Source organism: Erythrolamprus reginae, chromosome 8 (genome assembly GCF_031021105.1).
Source record: "Erythrolamprus reginae isolate rEryReg1 chromosome 8, rEryReg1.hap1, whole genome shotgun sequence".
Lineage (NCBI taxonomy): Eukaryota > Metazoa > Chordata > Lepidosauria > Squamata > Dipsadidae > Erythrolamprus > Erythrolamprus reginae.
The window spans coordinates 14,423,835-14,446,202 of NC_091957.1; the positions used below are offsets into that span (position 1 = coordinate 14,423,835).

General features: G+C 43.7%; 1 protein-coding gene across 1 annotated transcript in view; it reads right to left on the reverse strand.

Moving 5' to 3' along the window:
* FAM163B (family with sequence similarity 163 member B) overlaps positions 1–22,368 on the reverse strand; it is a 37,678-nt gene that overhangs the window by 2,969 nt on the left and 12,341 nt on the right. Inside the window, exon 2 of the mRNA XM_070758912.1 lies at positions 2,289–2,403. Within this exon, the coding sequence (XP_070615013.1) occupies positions 2,289–2,381 (93 nt within the window). The 5' untranslated portion in view covers positions 2,382–2,403. The remainder of the gene's footprint in view (positions 1–2,288; positions 2,404–22,368) is intronic.

The window sequence follows — 22,368 nt, forward strand, 5'->3', positions numbered from 1 at the left end:
TTTATATAGCAAAGAGCACTCATCTCCAAACAAACTGATAATTTGTACAAGTCCCTTATCAGTTCTGAGATACTTAGCTTGCAGCTGTGAGGCAATTCACAGTCCTTCTTCTTTCACATAGTGAAACACACTTTGCTCTGGTTTAGTTTCAAAGCGTGGAAAAATCAGCACACAAAGGTCGAAGTCAGCAAGGCAGGCATGAAACACAACCATCAGATAATCCTCCACAATGGTCAAAGCCAAAGACTGCTATTTATAGCAGCCTCACTAATTACCACAGTCCCACCCAACCACAGGTGGCCTCATTTTCTTTGATAATAATCTCTCAGTTGTTGCTGCCTATGCATCGCTCTCCGCATGTGTGGCTGTATCATTAACTCTTGTTCCGAATCCAGGGAGGAGCTAGATAATTGATCTCCTTCTGAGCTGTCTGTCACACTCTCCTCCTCCCTGTCACTCATGTCTTCTTGGTCAGAGGAGCCTTCATCAGCACATCCACAGTCCTTAGGGCAGGAGCTGGGCCAGAGCTAACCACAACAGTATCTGATTAAAAAATTATATGTTTTACCAATTAATTTTCCTCACTTCCCAAGAGTGTCCTGTCTGGACCTCCCCTTCCCACTTGAAATCCTTGTCCTTTCTTGTCTTTTTGATAAGCCTCTTTTATTTGGAAATAAATCCACCAATCCAGTAATTTACCTTTGTTTTTTTTCAAAATCTTCCTTTGATCTTAAATTTAGTTGATCATCTAATAATTCTTTGTATCTAATTGTGTTTTCTAATTGTATTACATATGGATGGTATTACATATGGATGGCTCTTTTGGATTTTTTAACTTAAAACTGTAATTTAGATTGTGAAATATTAGATTTGTTACTATGTTTTGTTTACCATTGTTGTGAGCCGCCCCGAGTCTACGGAGAGGGGCGGCATATAAATCTAATAAATCTAATCTAATCTAATCTATTGGTGAAACCCATTCTGGTATTTTTGGACAGTGTTGTTTTTTTATTTCTTTCCAGATTTGCATAAGTGAATTTCTTAGTACAGTGATACTGAATTCTGAGAGTTGAACTCCTCTAGGCTTAAAGTTGCCAAGGTTGGTGTTGTGGTTAGCTCTAGCCCAGCTCCTGCCCCAAGGAATGTGGAGGTGGAGGTGGGGGAAACATCCACATGCCACAGGCCTGTTTTGCTTCCAGTAGAATCTGCTGATGAAGTCTCCTATGACCAAGGAAGCGTGAGTGACAGGGAATAGGGAAGTTTGGCAGGCAGCCCAGGAGGAGATCAGTCATCTGTATCATCCCTGGATTCTGAACAAGAATTAATGACACATCCACCCATGCGTAGAGTTATGCATAGGAGACAACAACTGAAGGATTATTACAAGAGAAAATGAGGCCACCTGTGGTTGGATGAGGCTGCTGTAATTAGTGCTACAGATAAAAGTGCAGCCTGGTGTTTTAGCCTCATGGCAGTTTATTTGATTCATTGTTTCATCAAGATCGTGGTTTTTGCTGTTCAGGATTTTGTGTATGGACTCTCTGGACTTTAGAATTGGACTCAATTTCCCAGTTATTGGGTGAGCAATTGGACTGCATTTAACCTGTGCTTTGTGTGTACCAGAAAATCCCTTTGACATTTAAAAAGGGAGCTGTTTCTGTTTTTCTGTTGATAAAAAGTTTTGGGTTTTCCTTTTATCGTGTGGTGTGTGTCTTCCTGGACTAATTACCCTGTAATTACAGGCGGTTGAGACACACTGGCAGAACAGTTGGAGACCCCTGTTCTAAGGGATCCCCTTTTATAGATGCCACTGGAAGAGAAGAGCTTGCCTTGCACAAGCTTCACATTCCTTAGACTGCCAGAAGTACTCCAAAGCCATGCACCAGCAAAATCTCAGCTTTTGGCAATTGTGCAAGACATTTTGGGCAACTGGCAAGGGAAGCCTTCACTCCACTGGCAGAGCCCATGTGCAGAGGGTTCCACAGGGAAAGAGCAAACTGGTGAATCTAATCTTATGATATAATAAACATGTATGAAATCACGTTCCTCAGTCATCCCTCCCGCATTATCTCACACACAAACACCATTCTCTGTGAATTCCTACACAAACCTAGTCTGGTTTCTGACCATGCAAAATCCTGGCCACATAAAAGCAGGCATCCCCCAAATACTAAGAAAAACGACAGAGAATGCTTGTAACACAACAGCTCTTCCCCATCCCGGGCATACAAGTTTAATAATAAATAATTTAAAAACCCACATGTTGTGAAGCAAAATGAACCCATTACCTGGAGCCTGCAGTAGCAGAGAACAGCTATAATACACAGTAAGATAACAGTTGCTAATATTCCGCCGGTGATGACCACAGTCCCCGCGGTCATCCGACCTCTTCCCCATCAACACCTGGAAAGGAAAGCAGAAAGAATCATGACAAGGCGGCTGCCAGGGCCCGGGGATTGGGGTGGGCGGGGGCTGCAAGTGGCCTATGGCCATTAGCATACTCCATCAGTCCTAGATCTGTCACCACCTTGAGTCGAACGTAATAACCACCAGCCAACATGGATTTGTCAAAAACAAACCATGCCAAACCAACCTCATCTCATTCTTAGACACTGTAACCAAATCAATTGACCAGAGAAACACAGGGGACTTAATACGCCTAGACTTTAGCAAAGCATTCGATAAGGTGGACCACAACCTACTACTCTGCAAAATAAAGAGTGGGATTGACAGTAACATAAGATGGATTGAAAATTGGTTGACCAATCGCACCCAACGAGTAGTCCTCAATGGGTCTATGTCCACATGGAAAGAGGTAGGCAGCAGGGTTAGTGATGGGCGAACCCAACAGTGTTCAGGTTCAGCAAGTTCAGACGAACTTTACGCAAAATTCGGCCAAACCCGAACCAAACCCGAACTCGAACCCGAACGGGGTATCCCTCCCACGAAGATATTCCGGGGGGCGGAGCTTTGACATCACCGGCAGGTTGCTAAGGACGCCAAGGTGATCACTTCCTGGATTCCATGGAATCCAGGAAGTGAATACCTTGGCATCCTTAGCAACCTGCCGGTGATGTCAAAGCTCCGCCCCCAGAATCTCTTCGTGGGAGGGATTCCCCAGCTCCTTCAAAGGGAGGTCTTCACGTAAAAATAAACATTGTTATTTTTACGAAAAAGGACACCGCAGTGGCACTGCAAGCAAAGGGAGGTCCTTTCACGTAAAAATAAACATGTTCTTCTCACATCCCCTTGCACCTAGGCTATTGCAATGAACTCTAGTGGTGCAGTCTTGGAAAATCATTTGGAAGCTCCAACTGGCCCAGAAGGTTAATGAGCCAAAGAGTTATGGAAATGCCTCAATATACACTCTGGAACAACCCTTGGCTACAGAGTTTGCCAAGGAGTTTCCAAGTGCAATTCAAGTTGCTGGTTATCAGCCATCAAGTTCTTCATGGGTTTGGCCATCCAAAGGTCCACCTTTGTCCTGTTGTTTCTGTCCCTCCAATAAATCCAATGGAGGGGACTTGCTCTCCATCCCATCTCTGCAGCAGTACCACCCACGGCTATGGTCTAGACTGAATGATGTAGATTATCTGACAACGTGCTTCTGGTTTAATATATTCTAGCTTTGATTTCAAATAAAGCTGCTTGTTGAGATGGGCAGCCTTTTAAAAAATCTTATAAATAAATGATCTATTTCTGAGCAGCCTTCTGTTAGACCAAATTATGCCAACTTGATGACGAGCCGGCTAAATTAACAGCTAAAATCATAACTTTAAACTTTCCAAGAATTATTTTCCATCCCTGAGAAATTGGATGGGCTTAATTCTTCCCTGGCTCTCTTGGCCAAGCTGACTAGAGGGAACATTTCCATCAACAAGAGGAAGCCTCCCCAACTGCCTCATTGGTTCCCACCTGAGGCTCGAGGCTCCAGGAAGGGCTAGGTTTGATGACCTACTTAATAAAGCTTTTCCTTAAATGAATAAAGGCTCCTGAGCATCACAGGAACCTTGCCGATCTTTGCAGAGCAAATATCTTAGCGGGAGAAAAGGATGAAACATTGAATTCTGCTTGACTTGGATCCTGTATAAGAGAACCATCTTTCAGCTGTGGCAAGGGGGGCGTTTGCCCAGGTTCCCCTGGTGCACCAGTTGTGGCCCTATCTGGACCAGGAGTCACTGCTCACAGTCACTCATGCCCTCATCACTTCGAGGTTTGACTACTGTAATGCTCTCTACATGGGGCTACCTTTGAAGAGTGTTTGGAAACTTCAGATTGTGCAAAATGCAGCTGCGAGAGCAATCATGGGCTTCCCAAGGTATGCCCATGTTACACCAACACTCCGCAGTCTGCATTGGTTGCCGATCAATTTCCGGTCACAATTCAAAGTGTTGGTTTTGACCTATAAAGCCCTTCATGGCGTTGGACCAGAATATCTCTGGGACCGCCTTCTGCTGCACAAATCCCAGCGATCGATTAGGTCCCACAGAGTTGGCCTTCTCTGGGTCCCGTCGACTAAACAATGTCGCTTGGCGGGTCCCAGGGGAAGAGCCTTCTCTGTGGTGGCCCCGACCCACTGGGACCAGCTCCACCTTGAGATTAGAACTGCCCCCACCCTCCTTGCCTTTCGCAAACTCCTTAAAACCCACCTCTGCCGTCAGCCATGGGTGAATTGAGACATCTCCCCCAGGCCTATATAGTTTTATGTACGGTATGCTTGTGTTGTATGTTTTTTTAAATAATGAGTTTTTAGATATATTTTTTAAATATTAGATTTGTTCTTTGTACATTGTTTTATTATTGTCGTGAGCCGCCCCGAGTCTGCGGAGAGGGGCGGCATACAAATCTAAATAATAATAATAATAATAATAATAATAATAATAATAATAATAATAATAATAATAATACTTCTCTTTAAAATGGAGCCTCTTCTTGGCCTCTTTTGAACTCTGCCTGCAGTCAAGCCACTCATTACTGCCTGACCACTCCAGAAAGCAAATGAGAGTTTTATGGTGACCTAGAGGTGAAGCTCTCACCTCACAATCAAGAGGCTATACGTTCGATCCTAGACAGAGGCAGATATTTCTCTCTCTCAGCAAAATGAGAATATATCTGCTGAACAAAACTTCAGATTGGTGACAGGAAGGGCATCCGGCCGTTAAATGCTCTGCTAGCTCCATTCAGCAGCCAAACCCCACCCTGCAAGAGATTATGGGGTCATTAAATTATAATGATGACTCCAGACTACAAGCAGTTTGACTCTCAGCAGAGCAACTGATAAAGCAACCCTGAAGAAAAAACAGGGGTGTATATTAATGAGCCTCAAACAAGCCTCTGATTCACAGCGGGAAGGTCAACCAAAGGACTTTTTCGAAATGCTGCCAACTGAAGTAACGTCTGAGGTCCAGTTGGCAAAAAGCAATGGTCTGTATGTTCCTCACAGATAATCTGACTGAGGCAAGATTAGATACTGCAACTATTTTTCATCCTGTTGTCCAAGCTGAGAAGCTGGAAAGGGAGAGAGCGGTCAGCCCTGCCAGACACACGTCCAAGATGCAGCCCAGGAGTCTTCTTTCACAATGACTTGGCCCCAAATCCCCTTAGTGGCCAGCCAGTGTGGTAGAGAGGAGCTGCACGGTCTTCTTCCATGCTTTGCTGCTGATGAATGCTGTCTATTCCACGTACCAACAAGCAGACACAAGGACAACCCTGATCTCCCTGCTCACATTCAGAGTCCAGATCAAGATTGACCATCAATCACAGGCAGAGACAAGGGTTTCAAACAATGTCTGTGAGACAAACATCTGCTTGTGATGCTCAGCTTCTTGAAGAGAAGATGGGGAAAACAGCCAAGTTTTCTTCTGTTCCCACCAACAGCAATAGCACTGAAGACTTATACAGTGATACCTCGTCTTACAAACTTAATTGGTTCCAGGACGAGGTTTGTAAAGTGAAAAGTTTGTAAGACGAAACAATGTTTCCCATAGGAATCAATGGAAAAGCAATTAATGCGTGCAAGCCCAAGTCTTCGGAGAGGGGCGGCATACAAATCTAATATATTATTATTATTAAGCCCAAAATTCACCCCTTTTGCCAGTCGAAGCGCCCGTTTTTGCACTGCTGCGATTCCGCTGAGGCTCCCCTCCATGGGAAACCCCACCTCCAGACTTCTGTGTTTTTGTGATGCCGCAGGGGAATCCCAGCAGGGGAATCCCGGCAGCGCAAAAACAGGCACTTTGCTGTCAACGGAAGTCCAGAGGAGGGGTTTCCCAGCAAGGGGAGCCTCAGCGAAATTGCAGCATCGCAAAAACACGGAACTCCTCGAAACCCCACCTCTGGACTTCTGTGTTTTTGTGATGCTGCGATTTCACTGAGGCTCCCCTCGCTGGGAAACCCCACCTCCGGACTTCCGTTGCCAGCAAAGCGCCCGTTTTTGCACTGTTGGGATTCCTCTGCAGCATCGCAAAAACATGGAAGTCCAGAGATGGTGTTTCCCATGGAGGGAAGCCTCAGGGAAATCCCAGCAGCGCAAAAATGGGCGCTTCACTAGCAACAGAATTCCGGAGGCGGGGTATGCCAGAGGCAGCGGCTTGGGTTTGTAAGGTGAAAATAGTTTGGAAGAAGAGGCAAAAAAATCTTAAACCCTGTGTTTGTATCTCGAAAAGTTTGTATGACGAGGGGTTTGTAAGACGAGGTATCACTGTATACTGCTTCAGGGAGGAAGGGAGGGAGGGGGGAGAGAGGGAGAGAGGGAGACTGGCCCAAAGTCTCACTAGTATTGCTGTACTGCGAACATTCATGCGTGGTCAATTACACAAGAGTAGAAGATGACCTAGTGTGAGTCTCATATGCATCCACCCAGAACCTTTGAGTTCTGGGTGGATGCAAAATACCCCAGACAGCAAAATAAGTTGAAATAGAAGACATACAGCTCTCCCAACTGCATTCTGAAGACCTGAGTTCTGTCCAACTAAAGCAAAATCTATTCAGTTACATCCCAGCTTCACTACCTCACAAAGTATCTGGAGTTTTGCCAACTGTGTGTGTTGGGCTCTTACAGGGGAACCGATTGTCTCCATTCGGGGGGGGGTCTCATCTTCCCAAGCTCTCCAGCCTGGGACCTGTGTCAAGAGAACACAGGGACAGCAGGCCTTGCCCTCCAGGGGCTGCCAGAGCGTGTTCAGCTTGAAGCTCTGAAGGAATCCCCAGAGGAGGTTCAAGGCTTGGGCCCTGCTGAGGGCAAATTCCTCTCTTTACACAGAAGGTTTCCTTTGAAAGCATTTTACAACTACGTCACCTCCGAACTGATTTAACTGTTGTTCATAAAATCATACATCATAATGTACTCCCTGTTAGTGACTACTCCACCTTTAACAACAACGACACAAGAGCACATAATAGATACAAACTGAATGTAAATTGCTCCAAACTTGACTGCAGAAAATACGATTTCAGCAATAGAGTGGTCGCTGCCTGGAACTCATTACCTGACTCTGTTGTTGCTTCCCCCAACCCCAAAATCTTCAACCTTACATTATCAAGAATTGACCTCTCCCCTTTTCTAAGAGGTCTGTAAGGGGCGTGCATAAGTGCACTTTTGTGCCTAATGTCCCTGTCCTATTGTCTTTTTATCCTTTCTATTACTACGTTCTACTTATGTTAGGTTAGGTTAGGTTAATATGTACTATAATACTATAACACTGTTCTGGGTCCTATTCTTTTTAATATGTTTGTGAGTGACATAGGGGAAGGTTTGGTGGGGAAGGTTTGCCTATTTGCCGATGACTCTAGAGTGTGCAACAGGGTTGATATTCCTGGAGGCGTCTGTAATATGGTAAATGATTTAGCTTTACTAGATAAATGGTCAAAGCAATGGAAACTGCAGTTTAATGTTTCCAAATGTAAAATAATGCACTTGGGGAAAAGGAATCCTCAATCTGAGTATTGTATTGGCAGTTCTGTGTTAGCAAAAACTTCAGAAGAGAAGGATTTAGGGGTAGTGATTTTTGACAGTCTCAAAATGGGTGAGCAGTGTGGTCAGGCGGTAGGAAAAGCAAGTAGGATGCTTGGCTGCATAGCTAGAGGTATAACAAGCAGGAAGAGGGAGATTGTGATGCTGCTATATAGAGCGCTGGTGAGACCACATTTGGAATATTGTGTTCAGTTCTGGAGACCTCACCTACAAAAAGATATTGACAAAATTGAACGGGTCCAAAGACGGGCTACAAGAATGGTGGAAGGTCTTAAGCATAAAACGTATCAGGAAAGACTTAATGAACTCAATCTGTATAGTCTGGAGGACAGAAGGAAAAGGGGGGACATGATCGAAACATTTAAACATGTCAAAGGGTTAAATAAGGTTCAGGGAAGTGTTTTTAATAGGAAAATGAACACAAGAACAAAGGGACACAATCTGAAGTTAGTTGGGGGAAAGATCAAAAGCAACATGAGAAAATATTATTTTACTGAAACAGTAGTAGATCCTTGGAACAAACTTCTAGCAGACATGGTTGGTAAATCCACAGTAACTGAATTTAAACATGCCTTGGATAAATATATATCCATCCTAAGATAAAAATACAGGAAATAGTATAAGGGCAGACTAGATGGATCATGAGGTCTTTTTCTGCCGTCAGTCTTCTATGTTTCTATGTTTCTATACTTGTTTGACAAATAAATAAATAAATAAATTAAATAAGATGAAGGCTAGAGAAGAGCACCGTCTCTTCCACCACTATCCCCAGGCCATCCTCTCCCCCTCCACAGACTCTCGAGCCAAGGAAAGAAGGGGAGGGAAGGGTTTTTTTCAGTTAAACACAGCAAGAGCACACACTGCAAATGGGGGAGAGAATGTACAGTAATCGTTTCCTGCATTGACTCTGTAGACCTGGAAGCTTGAAACTCTTTAAAGCCCAAAGGGGGGAATTCAGAACAAGAGACGTTCCACATGGAGAGGTTCAAAAACAGAACTTCCTGTCTAGACTTTTGGAGGAAAAAAACCCAAAACCACAGGCTCTTAATTGGGAGGCTCTGCAGGCTTCCAGGGTGATTGTGCAACTCCATTGAACATTCGCTCGCTGGATTTTGTTTTGGCTCTTGAAGCTAAATGTGCAGAAACATCAAACGCAATTTCGTTGGGGGGCCACATCAGGTTGCCCACAAAGGGGCAGTTGCATGTAAGGCTATGACGACTCATAGGTGGATGTGGCTGGGGAGTCATTGCCGGGTCATGGGACTAGGTGGTCATGGCTGGCTCAATGCCGCTTGCTGGGCATGGCTGTCTCAGGATAGTTATGTCAGGACGGAACAAGATTATTATTATTATTATTATTATTATTATTATTATATTTATTTATTTATTTATTTATTTATTAATTATTTTATTTTATTTTATTTTATTTTATTTTATTTTATTTTATTTTATTGATTTGATTTGATTTGATTTGAATGCCACCTTTCTTTCTTTCTTTCTTTCTTCCTTCCTTCCTTCCTTCATTCATTCATTCATTTATTTATTTATTTATTTATTTTGTCCAATACACATTGAAAGTTAAGGAGAATAAAAACGTGTAGTAGTAAATATCAGGGAAGGGATAGAAGAAGAGATATGAGAATAGAATACATCAATGAAGAGTAGAGGAAGGATATATGGATGGGAGAAAAGATATATAAAATATAGGAGAGACAATTGGACAGGGGACGGAAGGCACACTAGTGCACTTATGCTCACCCCTTACTGACCTCTAAGGAATCTGGAGAAGTCAACCGTGGAAAGTCTAAGGGGAAAATTTTGGGGGTTGACACCACGGAGTCTGGTAATGAGTTACATGCTTCAACAACTCGGTTGCTAAAAGTCATATTTTTTACAGTCAATTTTGGAGCGGTTGATATTAAGTTTGAACCTGTTGCGTGCTCTTGTGTTATTGTGGTTGAAGCTGAAGTAGTTGTTGACAGGCAGGATGTTGCAGCATAGGATCTAATGGCCTCAAGTCTGGCGGCATCAGTAGGTCTTTAAACTTTTAGGGAAGGTGAGTAGGGTGGGGGCAGTGCGAATCTCTGGGAAGAGCTGATTCCAGAGGGCCGGGGCCCGCACGGAGAAGGCTCTTCCCCTAGGCCCCGCCAAATGACATTGTCTGGTTGACAGGACCTTGAGAAGGCCGATTCTGTGGGACCTGACCGGGACCTGGGATTCATGCGGCAGGAGGTAGTGTTGGAGGTAATCTGGCCCGATGCCATGTAGGGCTTTGTAGGTCATAGCCAACACTTTGAATTGTGTCCGGAAACTAATCGGCAACCAATGCAGTCCGTGGAGTAAAGTTGCACCAGCTAAGTCAAAATGGGGACAATTCAGTGCCTTACAAGCTCAGCTCCTCAGACTGCTGGCAGCCAAACTGTGTGTGTGCATATTATAATAATAATAATAATAATAATAATAATAATAATAATAATAATAATAATAATAATAATAATAATAATTATTATTATTATTATTATTATTATTATTATTATTATTATTTATTAGGTTTGTATGCTGCCCCTCTCTGAGCACTCGGAGCGGCTCACAACAATAAAACATCATATACAAATCCAATGTTAAAACAGTCTTTAAAAAACCCCTATTAAAACAGTCATACAGCCCAAACACACCATCCATAAAACCAAAGGCAGCTAAGGATATATCAATTCCTCCATGCCTGGCGACATAGATGAGTTTTCAAAAGTTTGCGAAAGGCAAGGAGGGTGGGGGCAGTCCTAATCTCCAGGGGGAGCTGATTCCAGAGGGCCGGGGCCACCACAGAGAAGGCTCTTCCCCTGGGTCCCGCCAGACGGCATTGTTTCACATTCCAAGTTTGGGGACTTTTATCCACATCTCTCTTGCTCAGGCAGGGGGGTTGGACTAGAAGGCCTCCAGGGACCCTTTCAACTTCTTTTTATTTATTTATTTTATTTATTTATTTATTGGATTTGTATGCCGCCCCTCTCTGCAGACTCGGAGACTTCTTTGGTAACATTAAAGAATATAGGTAACGATAAACTAAAGTTTTCTACTGTGTGGAAAACTTGTGCAACCTCTTCTCAGAAATTAAAGACTGGCCTGAGAGTTCAGAAGAAAAATTACTCCATCATTAAAAAGATCTGGGATTTTCATGTATAATACTGAAGACTGTTTCCAGCTTCCGCCACAATCTTCAAATTACCAGACACCTTGAGGCCATATAGTTCACCCCCTGCTTGCTGCACCCTCACCCAGAAGGCATTCCAAAGTATCTGGAGAAGTGGGGAGGGGGGGCTATCAGAGCCACAGGCTCAGATTCTCCTAATGTTCTTGCATAGCAAAGCACCTACTCCAAAGAAACTCTGCATTTGCATCTTGCTCCAGTTCAGTTTTATTTATTTATTTTTAATCACAGAGTAATTTTTCTTTGTACAGAATTTTATTTGCTATTTGCTGTGCACGCAAGCAGCTCCAATTTTTTTTGTCCCAAACTTTTCACTTGAAGCTGAAGAGTTGGAGAAATTTATTCTGTAGGCAACATAGAATGCCAGAAAATCCTTTCAATGACCTTCCATCTGCTCTGGAAGATAACCCAGGTATCGCGCTGCTGCCAAGGAGCACATTTGCGCTCAACAGAAACCGCTTACCAATGTTTTATTAATGCCTCCAGCTATGTCTTCTCAGTCAATTCCCATCCTCTCTACGTGTGACTGAAGGTCACTATATTTTATCAGTCAGACACCAGCTGCCAACCGATTTGGTGAACCATTTAATCTAACCAGGCACTTAAGAACCCGCACGAATCCCAGCGACCAATTAGGTCCCGCAGAGTTGGCCTTCTCCGGCTCCCGTCGACTAAACAATGTCATTTGGCGGGTCCCAGGGGAAGAGCCTTCTCTGTGGCGGCCCCGACCCTCTGGAACCAGCTCCCCCCTGAGATTAGAACTGCCCCCACCCTCCTTGCCTTTCGTAAACTCCTTAAAACCCACCTCTGCCGTCAGACATGGGTGAACTGAGATAACTTCCCCATCATCAGGCTGAAGTTGTAAGCTTCGTGCAAGAATATAGTTGTCGGCTATGAATAAATTAACTGCCTTGAAATGGTCCTGGGTTGGGCCTAGAGGCAAAAAGGAGCTGTGACGTTCCTTCAATATACCAGGGTGATCCGACATTTAAAAAAAAACATATAGCCCCTCCCTGGTACAGAGCTGGAGGGATCAAGGTCTGGTGGCTCAACTGCTAACTCTCTGCCTTACAAGGCAGAGGCTGCCAGATTGAATCCCAGTAAGGAAGGGTGTGGCTAGCTGATGAGGCCAGAACAAGGCCGAAATGGTGCCATCCTAGTCTCCCTTAATTTTAAAATTTCAGCTAAAAACATTTGATACATATATATATATGTATATTATATATATATATAATTATAATTTATAATTATAATATAATTAACTCAGTTCTACCCAATAATATAGAGTATTGGGTAGAACTGAGTCAATTATGTTAATCCGGCCCTCTAAAACCATCCCAATTTCTCATGCGGCCCCATGGCAAAATTAATTGCCCACCCCTGATGTAAAGTCACCTAGAACTCAAGACCTCTTCAGTCTCATTTGGTTAGCCATTCATTGTATGCTTTAGCCTCCAGTCACCTGATCATCTTGGCTATTCCCTCTGCACTCTTTCCAGAGTCTCGGAATATTTTTGGTATTGTGGCAAAGGAGAACTGTATACTGTACAGTATTTCAGGTGTCACCACAAAGTTTAGCACAGAGCAGTACTACTACTTCTTTTATTTTTTCTTATTCTATTTTCCTAAATCCCGGATCAGTTTTCCAGTTTGTTTTGCAGCTAAGCTGTCTATGCCAAGGAAGCTGAGCATGACCGGAATTTCAGTCTTTGCAATGCTGAGTCACAGAATCTCAGATTTAAATGTGTCTCCTCCAGCCGTGAGCTTTGGTTCCCCATCCATGACCTCTGCAATCAGGAATCAGGTCAGGAACCCCTTTTCAGGGCTCTTGAGAGGTATCTCCCAGCATCTCACAGAGGTGGCACCCATTCAAAGCCTTCCATTGCTCCAAACAGAATCGACCACAACTCTCTGATCGTAGTGAAGTGACGGAGACAATTTGGAAAGTTGCATTTTGAAAAGAGAGATTCCATTCTCAGCACAGGAAATAAAACTCCCGCTACTTGGTGGTCGAAACAATTGCTAAGAAAATGGGCAGGGGGGAAAGGAAAGACCCTGGAGAAGTGAAAGGGGGTTCTCAGTAGTGGGGGGAGAGAGAGACTATAATACCGTATGAAGGAAATTCCCGAGGGTTCGGCTAGTAGCTTGGGGTCCTGCTGCAAAAGCCCCCCAAAGAATCATCATCCCCAGAGATGTTTCTTTTTATAGTTATAGTTTATTAGATTTGCATGCCGCCCCTCTCCGAAGACTCGGGGCGGCTCACAGCATAGCAGTAATACAATACATTATTACAAATCTAACAATAAAAAATTAGATCCATTTAAAAGACATTAATAACGTAATAAAACCCCTAGCTATGCAGTCACACACATTCAACCTAATCCATCATGAAGTATGGCCAAAAATATAACAAAAGGGGGAAAGATGGTAATTATCCCCACGCCTGGCGACAAAAGTGGGTCTTGAGCATTTTACGGAAGGCGAGGAGGGCGGGGGCTATTCGAATCTCTGGAGGGAGTTGATTCCAGAGGGCCGGGGCTGCCACTGAGAAGGCTCTTCCCCTGGATCCCGTCAGCCGACATTGTTTGGTCAATGGGACCCAGAGAAGGCCCACCCTGTGGGACCTAATCGGCCACTGGGATTCGTGCGGCAGGAGGCAGTCTCAGAGATATTCTGGTCCAATGCCATGTAGGGTTTTATATTATCTATTTATGTGTAGTTACTTGTTTCCCACCTGATATAAGGTGATGCACACATTGGTTGAAGTGAAAAATGAAGATGGAAGAGGGCATCCTGACTGCAATAAGGTGTAACGGGAGCAGTAAATTGATCAAAATTGTTTGGTTTCATAGGAATTCAATATTCTTTTGGCAATGGACCACCAAAGATGGCATCGGAGCCGTCGCACGCAAGTTGGGCAAATGGCGGGCCGCTATCCGAGCAGCGCAATGGGGCGCACCGGTAGGAACCCCCCTCTGGTTCAGAGAACTCTGCAGAGGAATATAAATCCTTCCATTCCCCACTGCCACAGTTGAAGAAGCTTCTTGGATGAGAAGGAATGGAACAGGAACAGGAAATTGGAATGGGAATTGAATGGGACAGGACAAGACTAGGACTGGAATAGAATAGGAAATTGGAATGAGAATGGGAATAGAATGGGACAGGACTAGGACTAGGACAGAACAGAACAGAATAGGGAATGGGAATGAGAATGGGAATAGAATGGGAATGGCACAGGACTAGGACTAGGACAGGACAGGACAGAACAGAATAGGGATTTGGAATGGGAATGGAAATAGAATGGGAATGGGACAGGAATAGGACTAGGACTAGGACTAGGAATAGGAATAGAATAGAATAGAATAGAATAGAATAGAATAGAATAGAATAGAATAGAGAATGGGAATGGGAATGGGAATGGGAATGGGAATGGGACAGGACTAGGACGAGGACTAGAATAGATTAGATTAGATTAGATTAGATTTATTGGATTTATATGCCGCCCCTCTCCGTAGACTTGGGGCGGCTCACAGCACAGCACGGCAGAGCACAGAATAGAATAGAATAGAATGGGGAATTGGAATGGGAATAGAATGGGAATGGGACAGGACTAGGACTAGGACTAGAATAGAATAAAATAGGGAATGGGAATAGAATGGGAAGGGGACAGGACTGGGACTGGGAGTAGACTCGACTCGACTCGACTCGACTAGAATAGAATAGAATAGAATAGAATAGAATAGGGAATGGGAATAGAATGGGAATGGGACAGGACTAGGACTAGTCTAGACTAGACTAGGAACAGTTCCGGGGGGTGGGGGAAGATCAGCACAGTGCCAGCTATTAGGATGACCTCTCAGCCTTCAGGTTGTGGCTGCCCCAACCAGTGTCCACCAGGGCCGCTCTCAATGGCCTGGGCCCCTGTTTCTGAAGCTGGCAGAAAAGAAAGTCCTGCTGCCACCCACTTCTTGGGCTGTCTGACCCCCCAGGAGGTTGGCAGGAAGAATAAATAATTGCAGATGGCCGACTGGCTCTTACAAAAGAACAGAAATCAACCAGCCAAATATCAGCACTGAACTGAAGCAAATTTAAAAGAAAAAATAACCTAAAAACAAAAAGCAACTTTGAGAACATAAACAATAGAATTATAATTCAGACTGAATAATGATTGGAATCATTTTTGGCCCCGTTTCTGTTAAATACCAATGTTAAGTGGCATTTTCTCTTGTTTAGAGAGAGAGAGAGAGAGAGAAATGCCCAAACTAAGGTGTGCAAACGTATGCATTCATCAATATGTTAATCCATAACCCAATTTCCCAGGCAAAACCATTGCAAACAAAATTGCAGGTGGGAAAATTCCTCTGTAATGCAGCAGCAGCTTCTACGCCAGTGTTTCCCAACCTTTTTTGAGCCGTGGCACATTATTCACATTTACAAAAACCTGGGGAACATTAAAGGGGGGAGCTAAAAAACGTTTGGACAAAAAAAATCTCTCTCTTCCTCCCTTTTGCTCTATTTCTCTCTCCATCCCTCTTTCTTTCTCTCTTCCTTCTTCCCTCTCTTTTTTGCTTTCTTTCTCTCTCCCTCCTTCCCTCCCTCTATGTCTTTCTCTCTCCCTCCTTCCCCCCTCTGAGCTTCGCTTCGCGGCACACCTGACCATGTCTCACGGCATACTAGTTCTACGCGAACATTATTTAGAAGACAAATCAAAGGGTTCCAAAAAGGCAACACACTGCCTCTACTGGCCAAGAAGGGAAGGGCAGAAGGGGGCTCCATTCTGGTACCCTTCCACTCTTCAATGTGAAGACAGCCCAGAATTTCCAAATGCCCCCATTTCATTTCCATGACTAGTTTCCCCACTCTCTGCCTCATCAGCACTGCCACATCCACGCTACAAAAATCCTTCTCTTCCTCCTCACCCAGAAAGCCAGCTTCATGTAGAGCTTAAGGCCTCGTGTAAGGAACCAGGAGATGAAGCCAACTTGAGTGGCCGGAGAGGAGGAAGAGGAAAACTGTGTAATCCTTTCTGCTGACCGATCGTCGTTATATTATTTCAGATACAGTGATGCTGCAGGGGAATCCCAGCAGCGCAAAAACGGGTGCTTCACTGGCAATGGAAGTCCGGAGGTGGGGTTTCCCAGCGAGGGGAGCCTCAGCGAAATCGCAGCATCACAAAAACACAGAAGTCCAGAGGTGGGGTTTTGAGGACTTCCGTGTTTTTGCGATGCTGCAATTTCGCTGAGGCTCCCCTCGCTGGGAAAGACCACATCCGGACTTCCGTTGCCAGCGAAGCAACCGTTTTTGTGCTGCTGGGATTCCCCTGTTGGGATTCCCCTGCAGTATTACAAAAACATGGGGTTTCCCAGGGAGGGGAGCCTCAGGGGAATCCCAGCAGTGCAAAAACGGGCGCTTCGGCTGGCAAAAGGGGTGAGTTTTGGGCTTGCACGCATTAATCGCTTTTCCATTGAGTTTGTCTTACGAACTTAATTGGTTCTGGGATGAGGTTTGTAAGGTGAAAGGTCTGTAAGACGAAACAATGTTTCCCATAGGAATCAATGGAAAAGCGATTAATGCATGCGAGCCCAAAACTCACCCTTTTGCCAGGCGAAGCACCCGTTTTTGCACTGCTGGGATTCCCCTGAGGCTCCCCTCCCTGGGAAACCCCACCTCCAGATATCCGTGTTTTTGTGATGCTGCAGGGGAATCCCAGCAGCGCAAAAACGGGTGCTTCGCTGGCAACAGAAGTCCGGATGTGGTCTTTCCCAGTGAGGGGAGCCTCAGTGAAATTGCAGTATCGCAAAAACACGTAGGTCCTCGAAACCCCACCTCTGGACTTCTATGTTTTTGTGATGCTGCGATTTTGCTGAGGCTCCCCTCTCTGGGAAACCCCACCTCCAGACTTCCACTGCCAATGAAGTGCCCATTTTTGCACTGCTGGGATTGCCCTGCAGCATCGCAAAAACACAGAATTCCTAGGAGGGGTTTCCCATGAAGTGGAGCCTTGTGAGTTGACTATGGGTGCAATGGGGCTGGCAGTGATGAGGATACTGACCTCTGCTCCATGAGCTGCACCGGCTGCCAATTTTCTTCCAGCTGCAATTCAATATGCCAGTCCTTACCTTTGAAGGTGTGGGGACCAGATCCCCAAGGGACTGCTTGTGCCCTGTAGTATCCTTCCGGGCAATTCAATCTGGCAAGATTGGTGCGCTCTGGGCTCCTTTGATTAAGTAATGCCATCTGCCAGTTGGTAGATAGTGGTCCTTCTCTCTGGTAGTGCTACCTGCCCTCTATTACTATACCTTCTTTTCTATTATTTCTTAGATATATTTTACTATGAGTATTTCCTCTATAACCTTCATCATGTATTTTACTATGTGTATATAGATCTATTCCCACAAAAACCCCTCATTGTGTATTGGACTGACTGACTAACTAACTAACTAACTAACTAACTAACTAACTAACTAAATAAATAAATAAATAAATAAATAAATAAATAAATAATAAATAGAATGAGCCCCCCACCATCATACTTTGAAGGGGCCTCTTCTAAACAGTGCAAGATACTTTGTTGTTCTTTCCTGGTTTTCACCATCTTTTGCCTTTGGCTTTTATAATTTCATTGTTTTATTGTTCTCTGTAAATTACAAAATTGCCCAGAGTCACTTCGAATCATGCAGTGTAAACATTTAATTATAAGAAGATTAGAAACAAAAACAAACCCTCTATGTTATAAATGCTACTGGCCAGGAGGAGGCGCTATGTGACTGGTTTTTGTCTATACTATTGAGATTTATCAGGCATAGGTTTAAACTCCTTTTCCTGGATTTGCCGCGGTAGCGCAGCGGTTAGAATGCAGCATTGCTGGCAAACTCTGCCCACAGCCAGAGATTCAGGCTTGATGGGCTCAGAATTGACTCAGCCTGCCTTCCTTCCGAGGTCAGAAAAATGAGGAGCCAGAATGGTTGGGGAAAATGTGTAAAACATGTAAACGACTAAACAATGTCATTTGGCGGGTCTCAGGGGAAGAGACTTCTCTGTGGTGGCCCCAACCCTCTGGAACCAGCTCCCCCTGAGATTAGAACTGCCCCCACCCTCCTTGCCTTTCGTAAATTCTTTAAAACCCACCTCTGCTGTCAGGCAAGGAGGAATTGAGACATCTCCCCCGGGCCTATACAATTCATGTATGGTATGTTTGTGTGTATGTCTGCTTTAATAATGGGTTTTTTACATGTTTTTAAATTATTAGATTTGTCTTGAATTGTTCTATTGTTGTTGTGAGCCGCCCCGAGTCTACGGAGAGGGGCGGCATACAAATCTAATAGATAGATAGATAGATAGATAGATAGATAGATAGATAGATAGATAGATAGATAGATAGATAGATAGATAGATAGATAGAAAGATAGATAGAAAGAAAGAAAGATAGAAAGATAGAAAGATAGAAAGATGATAGATAGATAGATAGATAGATAGATAGATAGATAGATGATAGATAGATAGATAGATAGATAGATGATAGATAGATAGATGATAGATAGATAGAAAGATAGAAAGATAGAAAGATAGAAAGATGATAGATAGATAGATAGATAGATAGATAGATAGATAGATAGATAGATAGATGATAGATAGATAGATAGATGATAGATAGATAGATGATAGATAGATAGATAGATAGATAGATAGATAGATAGATAGATAGATGATATAGATAGATAGATAGATAGATAGATAGATAGATAGATAGATAGATAGATAGATAGATAGATGATAGGTAGATAGATCGATAGAGAGAGAGAGAAAGATAGAAAGACAGAAAGATGATAGATAGATAGATAGATAGATAGATAGATAGATAGATAGATAGATAGATAGATAGATGATAGATAGATAGATAGATAGATAGATAGAAAGATAGAAAGATGATAGATAGATAGATAGATGATAGATAGATAGATAGATAGATAGATAGATAGATAGATGATAGATAGATAGATGATAGATAGATAGATAGATAGATAGATAGATGATAGATAGATAGATAGATAGATAGATAGATAGATGATAGATAGATAGATGATAGATAGATAGATAGATAGATAGATAGATAGATAGATAGATGATAGATAGATAGATAGATAGATAGATAGATAGATAGATAGATAGATAGATAGATGATGGATAGATAGATAGATAGATAGATAGATAGATAGATAGATAGATAGATAGATAGATGATAGGTAGATAGATCGAGAGAGAGAGAGAGAGATGATAGGTAGATAGAAAGAAAGATGATAGATAGATAGATAGATAGATAGATAGATAGATAGATAGATAGATAGATAGATAGATAGATAGATAGATATGCTGACACTGTAAACCACCCTGGGGAATGCTGTAAAGCACTGTGGATCAGTATAAAAATCTAAGTGCTATTTGAACCCTAGGCCCTCGGTGACTCTACAGTACATAAAGTTTTTCATCATGTCTTGGATGTGAACCACTGGAGAGTTGGGACTGGGACATACACAAGGTCTCAAAACCTGCAAGTCTCAATACCAACCAAATTGGTCACAGATGACCTCCTACTAATCAATAGCAATCATAACATCTGTAAAATCTAAACAAAACCCTCTTAAAGCTTCCAGCACAGACTGAGCGTGTGTAGAAAAGAGGCCATAAGAAGCCTGCGGACGTGAATTTCACCAGATGGCGTACACAGAAATCACTTTAATCATATTATTGGGACAAGGAGATGGAAAAGCTCAGCTATATTAGCAAAGACATGCCCAGAGGCTACCTGTGGACCACATCACCCGTGTAGGTGCAGTATGTGCAGTTCCTAGTGAAGCTAACCAATGTCTACAATTTGATCTTTACGGCGTTTAAGGGGTGACTCGGTCGAAGTGTATAAAATCATGCATGGGATAGAAAAGGTGGATAGAGAAAATTCTTTTCTCTATCACACAATACTAGGACAAGGGGACACTTATAGGTAAGAAAGTGAGGACAAATCAAGGGAAATACAGTGATACCTTGTCTTACAAACTTAATTGGTTCCGGGACGAGGTTCTTAAGGTGAAAAGTTTGTAAGACGAAACAATTTTTCCCATAGGAATCAATGGAAAAGTGGTTAATGCGTGCAAGCCCAAAATTCACCTTTTGCCAGCCGAAGCGCCCGTTTTTGCCCTGCTGGCATTCCACTGAGGCTCCCCTCCATGGGAAACACCACTCCGGACTTCTGTGTTTTTGCGATGACGCAGGGGAATCCCAGCAGAGGAATCCCAGCATCGCAAAAACGAGTGCTTCGCTGGCAACGGAAGTCCAGAGGTGGGGTTTCCCATCGAAGGGAGCATCAGTGAAATCGCAGCATCGCAAAAACACCAAGTCCTCCAAACCCCACCTTCGGACCTCTGTGTTTTTGTGATGCTGCGATTTCACTGAGGCTCCCCTCGCTGGGAAACCCCACCTCTGGACTTCCATTGCCAACGAAGCGCCCATTTTTGCGCTGCTGGGATTCCTCTGCTAGGATTCCCCTGCGTCATCGCAAAAACACAGAAGTCCGGAGTGGTGTTTCCCATGGAGGGGAGCCTCAGGAGAATCCCAGCAGCGCAAAAATGGGCGCTTTGCTGGAAACAGAAGTCTGGAGGCGGGGCATCCCAGCAGCGGCGGTGGGTTTGTAAGGTGAAAATAGTTTGTAAGAAGAGGCAAAAAAATCTTAAAACCCGGGTTTGTATCTCGAAAAGTTTGTATGACGAGGCGTTTGTAAGACGAGGTATCACTGTATTTCTTCACCCAGAGGGTCGTTGGTTTATGGAATTCACTTCCAGAAGATGTCGTGACAGCTGTCAGCCTTGATAGCTTCAAGGCAGGATTAGACAGATTCATGGATGCCAAGCATATAGATGGTTATTGAAACGGATGTCCAAGTGCTGCCTCTATGTTGGTTGAGGCAGGAAGGATTCCCTTGAGTACCACTTGTTGGGGATCAAGGGAAAGGGAGGGTCTTGCCTTCTCTTTCTGGTCAAGATCCCCATGGACAATTGGTGGGCCACTGTGTGACACAGAATGCTGGACTCGATGGGCTTTGGCCTGATTCAGCAGGGCTCTTCTTATGTTCTTATCTTGAACAAATGTTACCAGTGTAGAATTGATTTTGAAGTCCTGAACCTCCCTGTTATTCCACAAAAACTGTGGAATAAAATCAAGAAGTGGAGAAGGAAGGAAGCTTAACAAAGCATTTAGGAGACTGTTAGAAGCCTGAAGAAACAATCTTAGAACAAGACTTAAGATGGAAACTGACACGTACAAACCAGTATAATTTTCCAAAGCTCTCTGAATTCAGGAGGATGTTCCACCCTCAAATTGGTGTGCTAAAAGACCCCAACCTCCACTTCAAAGAATGTCGAGCAAAGCTAAAAGACACAATTCTGCACAGTGAAAATATCAACCTCCAAAATTCCTCAGATTGCCTGTTTACAAGAAAGTTTAGGACACAAAGTTAGAGCAACACTCTGGTCATTACAAAGTCGGAAGCCCACAGGAATTCAAAGAGCAGCAGAAGAATCAAGAAGATGCTAAATAAACGTACTTGTAATACTCTCTGAGTTCAGTTGTTTCCTTGCAGAATTTCATTACCCAAACTAGTGAACAACATCAGTGACTGGCATTGATGGTGTTGCTTAATTTGCTAATGAAACATCTGTAAGAAAACAATCAGACTCAGAGAGCATCAAACATCCCTCATTTTGACCCTGAGCTATAAATATTCTCTTTTAACGGTAATTAAACTAGGCCAGCAAATCTGTAGAATAACTCAGTAGGCAACAATGGAACAGCTCAGATACCTATCAATGCCAGCAACAAAAGAAACACCAGTCAAAAATATGCCACGGACCAGGACATCCATTGTTCCTTCCTTCAAATGCTCGGCCCCCTCCTCTCTGGGGCAGCCTCTCAAATATTGGAAGACTAAGGAGCCGGGGTGGCGCAGCAGGTAGAGTGCTGTACTGCAGGCCACTGAAGCTGACTGTAGATCTGCAGGTCAGTGGTTCAAATCTCATCACCAGCTCAAGGTTGACTCAGCCTTCCATCCTTTTGAGGTGGGTAAAATGAGGACCCAGATTGTGGGGGCAATAGGCTGGCTCTGTTAAACAGGGCTATTGCTAACATGCTGTAAGCCGCC